Raw genomic sequence first — 15,870 nt, 5'->3', positions numbered from 1 at the left:
GTAATGTTCTCTTGATTACAGAGCTAATCTTGGCGGTGAAAAAGTTTATATTCCTTCATGCGTTCCTAATTATATTCTTCTCAACTCTGAAGACAAAAAGTATTCACACCCATATCAAAAGGTTCTGATTATACCCACATTAACTCTATGTGTATTTTGTTGGTATTTTATGTGACAGATCAATACTAAGTGGTGCATATTTGTGAAGTGGACTTAAAATGCTACATGCTTGACAATATTTTTTTTTTTTTACAAATAAAAGTCTGAAACAATGTTTGATTTTAGGCCTTCTGAATCAATACTTTGTAGAATCATAACCCTGCAATAATATCTGCATGGCCTCTGGTGTTATGGAGTTTGAGCATCTAGAAACTGAAAGGTTTGGTAATTTACTTTTGCAAACTAACTGAAGCTCAGTCATATTGGATAAAGAGTGTTCATAGCAATATCAATTTCGAAGCCCGCCTACATGTCTCAACTGGATTTATGTCTAAGCTTTGACTAGGCCATTCTAACACAGGAATCCATCTAACCATTAATCCAACCACTACGTGACTCACTCTTTTCATTTAATCTGCATCATAAACAACATAAATTAGATTTTTCTCTTCTATGTTTTAGAAATTTTAAATGTGTGAATTGTCTCACAACAGATATCGATGAGTGTGCAGTGGCAACCACCTGTCCCCAGGGAAAATGTACAAACACGGAGGGTTCGTTCACGTGTGTCACCTGCCAACCTGGTTTCACAGTTTCTGACGATGGACAAAACTGTGAAGGTAGAGCTGAAGTTGTTACTGTTTGCTTCTGCTGTTTTTATTCAAACATTCCTCTGGGTTTCAGCAAAGGACAAGTTTGTCAAAATGTGTTTCTATTTTGGGACCTGAGTTAGGTTATGTTTATGAAGCATCAGGTGTGACAGCAAGGTGCCAAAATACCATCATTTTAAACCAGTAACTCTCAGACATAACATCATTGCTGGAGACTGGACTTTTTCATCGTTTGGCATCCCTCCTCTGATCTTTGCTCAGTGGACTAAACCTCAAATAGAACAAGATGATGTAAGGCAAATGTCTTGCAGATAGCGCCGCTCAAAAAAAACAACCACGTTATAATTGATTGCAACTGACAGTCTTCATTTAATTGAAGCCAAAGATGGTAATTTTGTCCTATGGTGTGTATTTGTGTCCAGATGTGGATGAGTGCTCAGAGGGTAACTTGTGTCCTGGCCAACTGTGCGTTAACACCCAAGGATTTTACACCTGCAGGAGCTGCGGAGCTGGTTTCCAACTGTCTGAAGACAGACACACCTGTGAAGGTAAAACACAATCAACCGAAATCAGGTTTCAGTCATGGAAAATGATTAGAGATACTTACAGCACTCTGTGATTTGTCTTGACATAATTTGTAAGATCAATGCAGCGCAATGGCAGCTCTGACAAATCCTGTGCGGTTAGATGTGTCATGACTTCATTGGGAGGAAAAGAGGAATGATTATATAAACGAGGTTCGAACACGCTCCGAGTTACTCATATGTACCAGAGTGTGGATGTAGCCTGAGAGGAAGATCCCCCACTGATATGTATCTTTGCAAGGGAAATGATTTCACTAAACAAAGTCCAAGTGAGTCTTTTATGGGATTTTAATGGATGTGTCTGGTGCCATGGAAAATATTAAAGGTTTAATTTAACATGAATTCCACCACCTCCCCCTTTTATTGCAATGCTTTGAGGTACCCTGTTATAGGCAAGCAGAACTATCTCAGTGACATAAAGGGCACATGCTATCATGTGTTGCATATTTTTCTTTTTCAGTCCTTTTGTTTCCATGAGTAAAATCGAGAGATGTTTAATTTGGAATGCCTGAACACAGTTCATCAGTGCATACGGGAAAGTTTAAGACAAAAGGAGGAATAGAAATGTCTCCATCTCAAAATTTAGTTTATAAAATGTTGATTTGTTTGGCGATTTATCTAGTGAGGTGGACAAAGTTAGGAGAAATTCCTGAACACAGTAGCTTAGATACCTAAAAAACCAGCATGCGAAAGAGAGATTAAAAAGCTCTCTGTGGCAAGCTCAGTCTGCCTGTAAAAAACACAGCTTGGAATACCCATGTAAGACAAAAACCCATTTGAAACGTGTTTCTGGCAGCAATCACATAGATGTTGTCATTTTTGCTCCAGTCCAGCCAATTCAGGAAATTCATTTCAGTGATTTATGTCCAAGATGCCTTTACCTTGGTTTTATTCCTTAAAGCAAACTGTCCTTTTTCTATGTTGTCATCAAGTGGCTAAACATCTGTTCAAAAATATTTCCTTGAAAAAGGTGTTTGTTTTTTTTTTAAATCAAAAGCAACCATGTCCTATTTACCACCATTTCCCATCAGAAATCAAGGATCTGAATGTCACGTCCTCGTCCATATCCACTGCTCACTTCCTGTAGAAAAGATTGACTACAATGCTTTTTTTGTTACGCTTTTAAACTAGCCACATGCTTTGAAATTGAGATTTTGATTTATCTATGTTTTATTCGTTATTTGTTGGTTTTAATGTCTAATCAATCTAATGACATTTGCCCTTTAACAATGGTCCATGCTTCTTTAAAGAAATACAGCCAGTTTCTCTACAGAGACTCTCCAGTGGTCACATATCAGCAAGCTGGTGACTGTTTGTGCTTTTAGTAATTATGTGTCACCTGTAATAACTTGGTACTTCAAATTTAATGACCATTCCACATACTCATCTGTCCACTCTTTTTCATAAACCCACTGTCAGTGCAATCTAATAAAGAAGACTGTGCTTACTGTATGGCAGCATTTCAAGCTGAGTCACACGAATCCAGTAATATTCTTTAAGGAGATAAGACAAAAAACCAGACTCTTTGGGGAATTTTCTTCTGATGATAACCTATGTCTAACCCTTCCTTCTCTTACTTTCTCTAAGATATCGACGAGTGCCGGGCTGCAGGTGTTTGCCTCGCAGGTGTTTGTGTTAATACGGAGGGCTCCTTCTCCTGCATGTCCTGCCATCCGGGCTTCAGCGTAGCGCCCAACGGCCTCTCGTGTGAAGGTACAAAACAGTGGGGTGTCTCACTGTGGTCATTGAAATTTATGATTCCCATGAAGTCATTTTCACAGTCATCTGTTCCAACACTGCATGTGACCCCTCCTCTGGTAAGGCACTGCTGAAGACGATGATGGATGATTTTTTTTTCTCTGTGGTCTGGAAGTTCTTCCTCTAGCACAAAAAAGCAGATTTGTAGTGTGACCACATGATTCATAGCTTGTGTAACTGTTGCACTGATCATGTCTCTGCATATGTAAATGCAGATGTGAATGAATGTGAGGATGCAAGCCTGTGTCTGGGAGGCCAGTGCACCAACACCATCGGCTCTTATAGCTGCTTGTGCCCATCTGGACTGGAGTTGGGAGATGGGACATCTTGCAGGAGTATTTATACATTTGACATATACCATTAGCGGATTGTTCTTCCACATGCCAGCTTGTGAGAAAAACCCAGCAGGTTTTTCTCACAAGCTGGCATGTTGACACAGCTGTGTGAGTCTACTTGTGCTTGTTTGTGACAGACATCAACGAGTGTTTAACCATAGTGGGAATTTGTGGAGAAGGAAGCTGTTTGAATACGGAGGGTTCCTACAGATGTATGTGTCCTGATGGATTTACCACCACCGATGAACAGGGCGCCCTGGCTGCCAGGGTAATGGGACATCATCATTCAAATTTCATTAGCTTTATGTAACAGGGTGAGGCAGATTAACAGATGACCTGAGATGGTAATATGTTTAGATTTTTTTAGCAGATTTAGCTAAAGTCAGTTTTTAACACGCGGTTCCTTTTTAAAAGTAAGTATTGAGTAATGTAAAGATACATTTTTTCATATTGTATCCACAGCCCTTCATGGATTTCAGTGGGATTTCCTGTGAGAGATCAGCACATGTTAGTGCGTAATTGTGAAACGGAATGACAGTGATGCATGTTTTGTAAAGTATTTTAGCTATGCTTGAAGTGCATAGCTAAAATGTGTCCGGCATGCAGTTTAGTTATTGTTGTCTTCTACCTCGTGTTGGACCATCATATAAAATCTCAATAAAATGCCTTGACATTTGTTTTATGACAAAATGTTTGAAGGTATGTATAGTTCATAAAGGCATTATGCAAACTTGCATGTGTTTTCTGATTAAGTGCAGACTGGTTTTTCTCACCAAATAGCTCTGGGTGCAGAGGCTGAGTGTAATGGGCCATGGCTTCATCAACTGTCCCCTTTTGGACATCAGTTTGATGTTTTTCCATCCGCTCCCAGTAACTCACTGATCATAAGACAGAAAACAAATGGAGCCTGATTGTCAACTGAAGATAAATTTTCAGCAAATTGAAGCTTTTGCTGTAAAAAATAGTCCATGAAATTAATGGACAGGATGTTAGAATTGGATCAATATTTTTTTCTGGTTGGTCTTGCAAGGAAGAAGTGGAGTTGACTAAATGTAAAATTATCTAGCCTTGCAACATCCAGACATGACCTGAAGCATGTACCTCCCTAAAAACACAGGCGAGGTCCAGCATATTTGCCAAGATTTACTTACAGTGGAGGTCTATAGTTGTTCCTAAAATGCGGACATCTTTCTACCAAAGTGTTCGCCACACAGCAGCTTCGGTATCCTCTAAACACTGTGAGCAAATTGCCCAGACTGTGACAGGTACTTTGGCTTGCTGCCACAGCAAATACTGGGGCCTAATTATCCTATAAATCAGCGGGTGTCGTATATTTTCTTGCAGTCTGCCATGGTGTGTACAGTGCTGACACAATGAAAGCCAGACCCCTCTGACATGAACCTACACGGGGAGGAAGAGGGGAGGACAAGAGTTTGTGAGGTCATTTGAATGAAAGATAGACTTTGGAATGTAATACCAATATGATTTTTGGTCCCAAAATGGAAAATGCATAATAAAAAGCTGACAACAGACTGAAACCCATTTTAACTTGATCCAGATTAGCAAGTTGCACCATAAACTTTTGAAGAATTTGAAGCCAAATAAATAACTCTATTCCCATGGAGTTACAGCATGTTTGTTGTAATGGCTTATTTTATTTGTTTTTCCTTATTTATGCTTTAAATGGTTACCTTTTCATTTCTGTAGTCATAATATACCAATCGTTAAGATTTTAAAAAATTTTACCCAGATGATTAATTCTCTCTATTCATTATTCTCACCCCCAGAGCTTTACACAATATGTCATTATGCAGCATCCATCTGTAGCTAAAGGGGCAGTAATATTTAAAATCAATTTTTTTTTTAGCTTTACATAATGTTATTCCCTCAACAAAAACATATCTGGAGTGCTGCTTGATCATGCATGTTTGAGAAATCCTTAAATCTCTCATGGCAACCATTAAGCTGTGCAAAACGTGGGGGGAGCAAGCGGTGCTTTGGAGGACGAAGCTCCTGCTCAGACTTGCAGTTTCCAAGCTTCCGAACTTTTGCTTCACAGAGCACTCCTCTCCCACAACTTCCCCATTCAGCTCCTTCAGACTAGCCAGCAGAAATTAGCAAACACCTGGTGAAACCACACATCTGCTGAGCTCATCATACGAGACACTTCTCAGTGCAACGCTTGTAAAAAGGGATAATAGAGAGGTGATGTTGTGATGACTTCCTGAAGAATCAATTCTTGATTCTTCCTGAAGAGCAGGACTTTGTTAAAGACACAGAGGCCCATTTTTAAGGCATTAAATTACCAAGTCTAATTCTTTTTAAGTCATATTTGATATATTCATAAATATATCAAAGTTTATATAAGTTTGTATAACAACTGAACATAGTTACTAGATTGTGCTATAAAATGGCACGATGTGCCTGGAAAATACATAATACTTCCCCTTTTAGACTTGATTTTCTAATTTTGATTGAACCACCAAAAAACACAGATTAAAATACCTAAGTAACTTTTAGTTTATAGAAATTCTCAGTCGTGCCACTGACTTGGCCCAGGGTGATTTTGTTTAAAAAAAAAACAAAAAAACACCGTAATAACATTAGATTTCTTCCTTCTATGAGGCAGTTACTTGATTGCGCTATAAAGTTATTCTATGTACCTGGAAAACACATAATATTGCCCCTTTAAGTGTGTACCACTCTTTTTTAGTCTGAGAGAAATGTTCTCTCGGCAGTGGTAAAGTAGGTTGGCACCAGACACAGAGGTTCCTAGTTCAAATCCTGCTTGCTCTCTCCCTGGGAATAATCTTGGGCACTGTGTAAGGAAGGGCATTTATCTTAAATTGATAACAAAATGATAAAATTGTTCTCAGCCTGTAAAGTGCCAGTCAGAAGTTTACATACGCTCAACATCAAAGCGCATGCCGTATTCATTGATGCTTTTAAACAGTTGGTTATGGGGAGGTATTTCGGAGTAGCTCAATTGAACTTAATGCACTTGTACTCCTGGCAGAAAAACAGACCGTTCGTATGATGCTACCGCAGAAATGCTCGACAGTTGGCACAATGTTCTTAAGATTAAGTACAAACACATGTTTTACTATCCAAATAGCTCATTGTTTTTCATGTCTGAGCAATAAACTTTTCCCCTGAATGCATTTGGCTTGCTCCTATGAGCAGCTGCCAATTTCCGTTGAGGCTGAAGGTGTCAATTTTAAAGCAGTCCTTCCCTCTTGCTCAGCACACTCTGTCCATGGCAAACTTTAATTCATTTCACTATGGATGGACTATGAGATGTTCCTCTTGTTTTTATTGAGGACAAATGATCGTAACTCTGTAAAGTGAATCTACAAAGTATTCACAGTGGTTCACTTTTTTCAATTTTTTTTTTAGAAAGGAATGTCTTGAGGCACAAATTTGGAGAAGGCTACAGAAAAGTTTCTGCTGCTTTGAAAGTCCCAATTAGCTTTGTAGCCTTCATCATTTATAAATGGAAAACTCTGCCTAGAGCTGGCTGGCTGTCTAAACTGAGCAATCAGGGAAGAAGGATCTTAGTTGTACGTGATTAAGAACCCAATGGTCATTCTGTCATAGTCCCAGCATTCCTCTGTTGACAGAGGACAACCTTCCACAATGACAGCCATCTCTGCAGCAATTCACAAATCAAGCATCTTTAGTAGATTGATTAAGTGAAAGCTGGTCCATAGTAAATGCACATGGCAGCCCATCTGGAGTTTGCCAGAAGACAGCTAAAGGACTCTCACACCATGAGAAAATAAGGTCTCCTGGTCTGATTATGTTTAAAGGAAACCAGACATGGCTCATCACCAAGCCAATACCTGCTGCTGAGCCCACTTGACCTCAGACTGGGGTGATGGGTAATTTCTCAGCAGGACAAGGAGGCACATGACCAAGATCTCAAAGTAGCGGCTTCAGAACCATTCTGTGAATGTTCTGGAGTGGCCAAGCCGGAATCCAGATCCGAATCTGATTGAACATTTAGGGAGTGACCTGATAATGATTGTCTATATATGAATCCTATCCAACCTGATGGACCTTGGGAAGAACTGCAAAAGAGAATGGAATAAACTGCCTAAAGTTTTGTTAAGCTTTTGGCACCATATTCAAAAACACTCGAGGCTGTATCTGCTGCCAGAGATCAACAAAGTGTTAAGCAAAGTCTGTGACAATGTCATAATAGGGTGTTTGTGTGTTTTGACCAAAGACATTCATGTAATGTAATATGGAATAAGGCTGTAACATAGCAAAGTGTGGAAAAGGTGAAGCAATGTGAACACTTTCTGGATACACTTTATCTCAGTCCACCCTTCCTGCTATTCTCTCTCATAATTGTTTTCCTTTCTTTTTCCTTTATTCCTATCACAGATGTTGATGAGTGCAGCAGAGATGATGTGTGCATTCGAGGAGAGTGTCTGAACACTGAGGGTTCTTTCTTATGCTTGTGCGAAGCCGGCTTCAAGTACAACACTGATTCAGCTGACTGTGAAGGTACGATGGGCTTAAGCCCAACAGCGTTGGTGTCCAGTTCTGGTGGTCTCATCGTGGTGTTTGTTGACCCCCAACTCTGCCATGAACTTTGCTCTTCATGTGTAAACCAGCGTGTCAGAGCTGGCCGTTAGATCGTCATGCTACATTAGGGCTTAAGCGTAGTGCTGTTGGCTATGATTGATTATCTATAGCACATGAGGACCTTGTTCCAGTGAAACTGTCCAAGCCTGGCTTAGAGGCTTTCCTCTATGATCCCCAAGCTGAGAGGTTTGTGTGGCTGGAGCCCTGAACTCCCACTCCCTTGAGGAAAGCATGAATGACCCCATTGTGAGCAAGAGGTGTTTTTTCCCTCTGGAACGTCTCCCTTTTTCTCCTTCACAAGTTCTTTGGTTGCTGTAATAATATTGTTTTTGGCCATTTTTGTTGCCTGCTTCGTTTACTGAGGACAGCTTCACCACAGGCCTCTTGGCCAACTCCTATTGGACAGACATTACATTTTAAGCACTAGAGCAGTGGAGGGAATACAAGTTTGCATGTGGGGTGAATGTAGCTAATTTTAGACCGTTTTTGTGAGATTCCAACAAACATTGTTCTTTTTTTTTATTCTTGCAGACCAGGATGAGTGTAAGGAGTTTGGAAGCTCGGTGTGTGGTACCTGGAGCTGCAAGAACACCATTGGCTCCTATCAGTGCTTCATGGAGTGCCAGCCTGACATGCTTAGCGGAGACTGTGGTGAGTGATTAAATGATTTCAGGGCATTGTACTGGAATCTTATGTGCCATACCAGCTCAAAGCAGTGCATAATTGTGAAAGGGAATGAAAGTGAGATGTCCATTTTTATTCAGTCCCTCCTAAGCATGGCTTTTAGGTTATTTGTTTACTTTTTCCCCATTCTTCTTGGCAAAATAGCTCATAATCAGTAAGATTGCATGAAGAGTGTCTGTCCACCTCTAAACTGGACAGACACAAAGGCCAAAGTACCCTATGGCCTTTGTAACATTGTAGGAATGTGCAATGTTAATCTTCCTTCATTAACAGTGTTTTGCATGAAGGTCACATGTTTTGATCTCAAGAGTAATTAACCTTCTTCCATACCAGCACACATGGATTACATTGACATATTCCTGGTTGAGACAAGTAAAAAAAAATCTCATCTGTGTAGACGTCCCATACATAGGGTGCAAGGCAAAATTCCATTTGGAATCAGGTGCTTTTACTTGCAGAAGAGTACCATCATTGAAACCTTAGAGTCAAGCTAGAGAGGGATAACAGTCTCTTCTCTTTGACAGTAGAGTTACTGAGCATCTCTGATAAGCAGAGACGGAGCTGAAACTTGGTCATTTCTGTGGCCTTTTTGGGGAAAGAACTGCGAGACCAGAGCTCATTATCCTCTTTAGTGCCCCCTGTGGAGAGATTTGGCTCTTACAATATATGAATGAAGAATGCATGAAGAATTGTCTGAGGTTGCGGAATTAAACACCTGTTGCACAGAATGATCTTACAATTAGTAAATCCTGCATAGACTAACACATTTTTGATACCAAAGTAATTTAGAATAAGCTGTGACTGAATGATTTTCTGCTTCTTGTCATTACCACCTTAACCATGTTTGGCTGCCTTTCGTTTCATTTGTTCATCATGTTGTCTGACTAACACAAGCTGGTAACAGCAGAGATCTTTAGAAGAATAAGGACTACCTGAAACCACAAGCTAACCTCAAGGTCATTAAAATGCATTTTTAGTTTGACTATTTGGAGCATCAGTGTCTCACTGTTGCAGAATGGCCTTTTACAAGTGTTCACACTCCTTGAAACAAAAAGGATGCCATTTTATGTGATTTATTGGTATTTTATGGTACAAATAAACACAAAGTGGTGAATGTTTATGAATGGATGGAAAAATGCATGGTTTATAAAATTGTTTACAAATAAAAATCTTAAAATAATTATGCATGTTTGTCTTCATGTCCATATTTAGCTGCAAGTGTTTTGGGGCGTATCCCAACCAGCTTTGCATTGTGCTTTTCAAAATAATAGAAGCTTATGTAAGATGGGATTGAGCATTTAAACAGGAAAAGCAATTTCCAGCTCTTCCTGTTTACTCTCAAACAGACATCGGCCTGGGCTTTGATTGGACTATTCTTGCACATTAATATGCTTTGACTTAAACTGTTTCCTTAAAGCTCTGGTTGTATGTCTTGTATCTTTATCCTGCTGGATTGTGAACCTTGTCTCATTTGATTTGCAGCCTCTAACATGATTTCTTCCAGAATGTGATATTCTAGTCTGACTAGCATCATTTTCATTTATTGAGTGGATTTTTTTGCAGCTTTCTGCACAACATAATATTTTGCATGTAGACCAAAATTTTCCATTTTAGTGTCACCAGACCAAAACAGACTCTTACAGTTCTGTCTTTCTTCTCGCCAGTTGTCCTTTAAGATTTTCCTTTTGAGAGACTCTTCCAGCTTAACTGTAGATCTCTGCAGCTTCTTCCAGACTTACCACAGACTTCTAAACAGCTTTTCTCGTTAATGCTCTCCTTGTTCTGCTCGTCATTTTAAAAAGATGACCTTGGGCTTGCAGTTGAGTGACACACTCTGGGGACTGAATGAGATTCTTGGCAGGATACACTGTGGAGCATCAGGACATTTAGTTTTCTAATGTAAAAGCAATGAGGGGTAACAAAAAATGTGTCCAACTCTGTAATATATTCTGAATGCTACTTGTGTTTTCGTGAGATCTGACACCAAACACTCCCAGTTCAGCACTGACTCAGCGCTCCAGTTAAAGAACTTGACCTCTTACCCCAACACCAAACACAACAGCAGCTTGTTTCACCTCACAAGGGGAATATGTGGGAGATGCTGCCGTCACTTCAATAAACGTCCAAGGAGGAGAGCTCACTTACTTCATGGCCTTTTTCGACTGCTTGTAAAAATCAGCCGATATTTAAAAAGGGAGCAGACGCTGTAATTTGCCGTTTCTCCGAGGGCCGGTGTTATGCCTTCGGAGGGGACAGCGGTTGTCGTTGGCGCTGCTCCCTGCTCTCATTTAGATTTAGGCGCCATGACATAAAAAAGGAAAAACACAGTTTTTTTTTTCCCCCACAGCAAACGTCACCCACAATTGTGCTATAATGAGTGCACGCAAGCCCTCCTTGATGCTGTGGTTATTGTTTTTAGTTTTTAGTCACACTCATAGTCATAACTTCCCTGAAGCTATGCCATGTCTTTAACAAGGCTTTCCTTAAACAGGAAATTGTCTGCGGTTACTCTCTTGCCTTGTATAAATGTATAGGACTTAGATGACTTTTACTTATTTGTTACACTTTGATAGTTCTTTTTGTCATAGAGGTATGACCACAATATGCCAGATGAGTTTGTTTGTTATTACCTTAGATAGGTTGTGGATCTTACAGTGAACCTCAGAGATTTACAAATCTCTATACTTATGAGGTTCAGTAATCTGGTTGCACCACTATTAAGTTGTCCTTTGTAGGAGTCGTTTTCAAAAGTTGTTCAACTCTCTGAGGTTATTAGGACATGTTTTGCTCACAAGCTTCTAGATGACATTTCCTCAGTATGTTGTCAGGTGTTTCAGAACCTGTTAATCACTCATTCATCTAATTCAAGTGGGTGGCAGTAAGGAAATACTTTAGACATGTAAGAGAGTTGGAAGCCACTGGTCTGCAGGATATGTCCCCCATTTAAATGTGGAAAAGGTTTTGATTATGTACTTAGTTTTTACATTATACTCTGGCGTATTATACTCACATGGGCGTGAACAAATTTCCGAGCAACTATTGCCCAGAATATATGGGAAAGTATGGAAGGTGTAGGGTGCATAGTGGTGGTGTATTTTCACCACCACTGTGCATATATGATGACATGTAAGATACATCTCACTATAATCCCTTTTTATACAGAGATCAGAGCACATCCTGATCCAGAAACAGGTTTTCCTTGGTCAGATTATAAGGATACATGGTTGTTAATAACATCAGCCTCATCCATTCCATTAAACTCCTTATTCTATTCTCTGATTTAGTTATTTTTTTTCCCTGTCCGGAAATTTACAGCACCAGTAGTATCCTTACATAAGTCATTATTACATAGAAAAAGTATTTAAAAAATCATCCCATTTCTGGTGTAAGGTTAACTCTTGGTGTAGTTATCTCATTTTCTTTTAATTTTTCATTTTCTTTGCCGACAAACCATTAGTGCTGTGATTAGCATGCCAAATTCTCCTTGGATGATACATGCAGATGGCTTGTCGAGTATTCCTGTCACTCAAATTATCCAGATACACAAAAGAATAAAGGCCATTATATTTGCTTTGTTCTTGACGTGCACATTCCTCCAAGTATGATAACTTGATTGCATCTCGTTGCAGCATATGGTTTGCAGCAGATTCTTTGCTCCGTTTTACACATGAATGAAATGCTGCCTTCAGACGCTGATGATTTTGTTTATTAGCCTTCCCTCTCAGACCTCCCAGCTGGCTGCCGGTTTCATTCCAACATTCACAACTCCACTTGAGTTCTGCACAATTTATAAAAATGCTCCACAAACTCTATACTAATTATTCTATCCTTGACTCAGCCCCAGAAATATTTCTCTGAATTTTCTTTCAGCTTCTTCTCCAGTTTAAGTCTCAAGCTTGAATGAAAACCGAGTGGGCTGGCCGTTTTCAGTACAGAGTGCATCTGTTCATCCTCCATCTTCTTATCTTGCAGCCAGTCAAGCCCACAAGTATATTCTAGCAATTTTGGTTCTTTAGCATTTCCTGACAAAAGTTCTGCGAACAACAAAGACAATTTTGTCTGTGTGGGTTTATTAGCCCCTGTCTCTGACCCCTGAGGTATGTTAGAAGCATTTCCAACTCAGAACAGAAACTGACTCAGGATTACTGTTCCCAAGAGCTCTGAAAAGGCAGTTGTCTGTTCTGCAGGAGAAAACAGAACTCTAGCTGTGTGCACCTTTCAAATCAAGCATGTTGTGGTTTCTCAAAACCACTTTCTATCTTTTCTCAACTCACACAGCAGTTGTAGAGCAAAATAAAAGACCCCTAGCCCTTACCCTTCACTTATGTTTTCGTCCTGCTCTTGTAAAACGTTTTAAACCTCCCTCTTTCATCGCATAATTAGGCACTGCATCGCACAAAATCCCAATAAAAACTACACTGTTTATAACGTGAAAAATTCAAACCATGAATACTTGTCCAAGGCTCCACATATAATGAACATTCTATCATTCGTTCTATAAATTGTTTCCTTTATACGTCTGAAATGTTTTGCTGTTACTGTATTTATCATCAGATGTACATGTCTGCTAGTAAACTTGCTCAAATTGCATTTCTTTTCTCATCGTTTTGATGTAATTGTGTTTTTCTCAACTTGAGACGAGTTACTAAAACTGGAAACTGACAGAGTTTGCGTCAGCAGGCTTGGCAACCAGTGGGACATCAGACAGAAACCAGTGGCATACCTAACTGACCAGAGGACAAAATCATGTGACAAAAGTGTGAACAATAAACTCTCTGATTGTTTTTTAAACAATTATAATCAACCTCATGCTTCTGCCGTTTCGATCTTTGGCCTCTCTACTTTTGCAGGAGATGCCAAGAAATACTAAATCATGTATGTAAGAAATTGCTAACAAATGTTGCCGTCAAACAACACTTGGTGGGGAATCAGCAGAGCTGTGAGAAGGTCTAATGTTAACAGCCTCAACAAGCCTCCTTTTTACTGACAAACAGCATGTTGTTCTTCACATTTATCAAACTTGCTTTATGATTTACTACTGTACATGTGTTTGAGATCCACCAGGATCCACCTAAGAAGCACCTTAAAATCTCTAAAGGCTTTTTTGTTTAAAAAAGTTATTTATTAAAAAGACTGGATTTGATATTTGGCAGGAATATGTCAAAAAAAAAAAAAAGTCTTTATGCCAGATCTGAAGTCTGTTTTTCCCCAAACAGCATGTAAAGTATCAGCACACTTGGCTGCAGCTTCTTACTTCTTTGCCATAGCGAAGAGGTTGTGGCAGATCCACGCTGCATTCACTGGCTGCAAAGCGAATATTTGAAGTTGAATGATGACCAGCAAAGTTTGAAAACCTCTGTAAAAAATTACGCCATCCATATACTGTTTCTGACATGTTATGATGGCAGTGATCTGTTGTTATATAATGGTCCGAGTGGTAGTCTGCATGTGGTACAGTTATTTAGGACAAGCAAGGCATGTGTTTACGGATTCAGTTTGAATGTCTGTTGTGCAGATTGAAAGGGTAAATATTCACGTTGCGCTCACTCTCTTTGCAGATATCGATGAATGCAACAATGAGACCATCTGTGGGAGCCACGGCTTCTGCGAGAACACAGCCGGCTCCTTCCGATGCCATTGTGACCAAGGCTACACCAACCCACCCGGAGATATTACCAGATGTGTTGGTATGTAACTGCTATCACCTGAATTATTGAGTGGCTAGAAACTGAGATTTTATGTCTGTGCAGTTGTGAGTTTGTGCATTGTTCTACATTTGAATCTAAATGCAAAAACAGACCTGCTCCTGAAACAGCAATGCTGTTCTGCCTATTTAAACAAGGCATTTTGCATCCTTGGGGGAAAGTCTGCACATATTTATGTCAGTTTATGTACACCACAGCCAAAAAAAGCAATGCATTCTCAAAGAATGAGCGAGCCGTGTTGTTACACTGATTGCGATGTAAAAATGGCCATCTGCTGAAAGCTGGTGGTAATTTTGGCTCAGATTGTAAAGATGAAAATGTGATTTTCTGCAGTCCTGGTTTTACAAAAACGGGTCAGAAATGTCACAAAAACTAGAATTCATCCTCTCAACTGAGCCTTATTCAATATTTTTGCAAATCAGGCTTGCTGCACTAACATCCTGCAGTCATTGCTTACTTTCTAGACCGAAATATATATATAAAAAAAGTCCTTTAGATTCATTTTATAATATAAATTCACAATGAATTTGTGGCAGACATTTCTAATTGAGCAGAGAAGAAAGAACAGAAAGAAGAAAAGTAGCACACAAGGACAGAAGGAAAAGAGGGAGGAGGACTGTAGAAAACCATGTGAAATATTTTTTATCTAATCAAATGAGTAATCTAAATTGTATTTAGTTATTTTTTAAGTATATAATAAACTTTTTAGGATTGTGGAAAATACTAACGATTCTTGGCTTGTCCACAGCCAAGCATTGTAGCTCAAGCTGCTTAAAAGCTCCCACAAACTCAGGCATACAGTGCGTGTTCTGTGAGCCGCTCACACTGTCTGCAAATGGTTACGATTTCATATTCAAGCGTACCCATTGCGTAGATTTCTCGTGAAGGTTTGATGAGCTAGTTGGATTCTCCTCAGACACCGCACACCTATTAGTGCGGCACAGAGGGGCAGTCTGACTGCTGCGCCCCCATTTGACTGCACATTTCTCTTTATTTCTTAAATAATTTACTGCTTCTGGTTTTTCTGGCTGATGAACTGTAACATGATAGGCACAAACAAGTGCAAATCATTAACTTCTGCTGGACTTACCATGTGTATTTGAATCTGCATATACTTAGTGCAGGCTGTTATTGAATCTGATACATGTGCAATGAAGTTGTAGCAAATTTAGGAGCTTTGTGTTCTCTAAAGCTGTGGTTTTCAACCCTCATCATGTTTTAGATGTTTCTCTGCCTCATCTGAATCAAAGACATTGGATGCATTACCACCTCAGCATGCGATTAAGTGCTGCAAAAACCTGGCAATTACCCAATTATTTCCCTGTGGAGGCAGAGAAACACCTAAAACATGCTGGATTCTAGCTTCTTGACCCAAATGCAGACTCACAAGAAACTGAGGACCAGATGCTCTGAAGATTTATGTACAGTGAATCTGGACAAT

The 15,870-nt window shown here is 39.6% G+C and overlaps 1 protein-coding gene across 2 annotated transcripts in view; it reads left to right on the top strand.

Moving 5' to 3' along the window:
• The window catches only part of LOC103136150 (latent-transforming growth factor beta-binding protein 2), a 106,771-nt gene that overhangs the window by 78,902 nt on the left and 11,999 nt on the right, over positions 1–15,870 (top strand). The window contains exons 25-33 of one of the 2 annotated variants that reach the window (XM_016670093.1): positions 654–779; positions 1,193–1,318; positions 2,942–3,067; positions 3,328–3,447; positions 3,585–3,715; positions 3,910–3,958; positions 7,837–7,959; positions 8,572–8,691; positions 14,283–14,411. In XM_016670093.1, coding sequence (XP_016525579.1) covers positions 654–779; positions 1,193–1,318; positions 2,942–3,067; positions 3,328–3,447; positions 3,585–3,715; positions 3,910–3,958; positions 7,837–7,959; positions 8,572–8,691; positions 14,283–14,411 — 1,050 coding nt within the window. The remainder of the gene's footprint in view (positions 1–653; positions 780–1,192; positions 1,319–2,941; positions 3,068–3,327; positions 3,448–3,584; positions 3,716–3,909; positions 3,959–7,836; positions 7,960–8,571; positions 8,692–14,282; positions 14,412–15,870) is intronic. The other variant, XM_007549263.2, reaches the window with a different exon arrangement.

The sequence above is a fragment of the Poecilia formosa genome, unplaced genomic scaffold (assembly GCF_000485575.1).
Source record: "Poecilia formosa unplaced genomic scaffold, Poecilia_formosa-5.1.2 Scaffold30, whole genome shotgun sequence".
Lineage (NCBI taxonomy): Eukaryota > Metazoa > Chordata > Actinopteri > Cyprinodontiformes > Poeciliidae > Poecilia > Poecilia formosa.
Note: the sequence above shows the minus strand (reverse complement) of the source record. Positions and strands in the feature narration are given on the sequence as shown.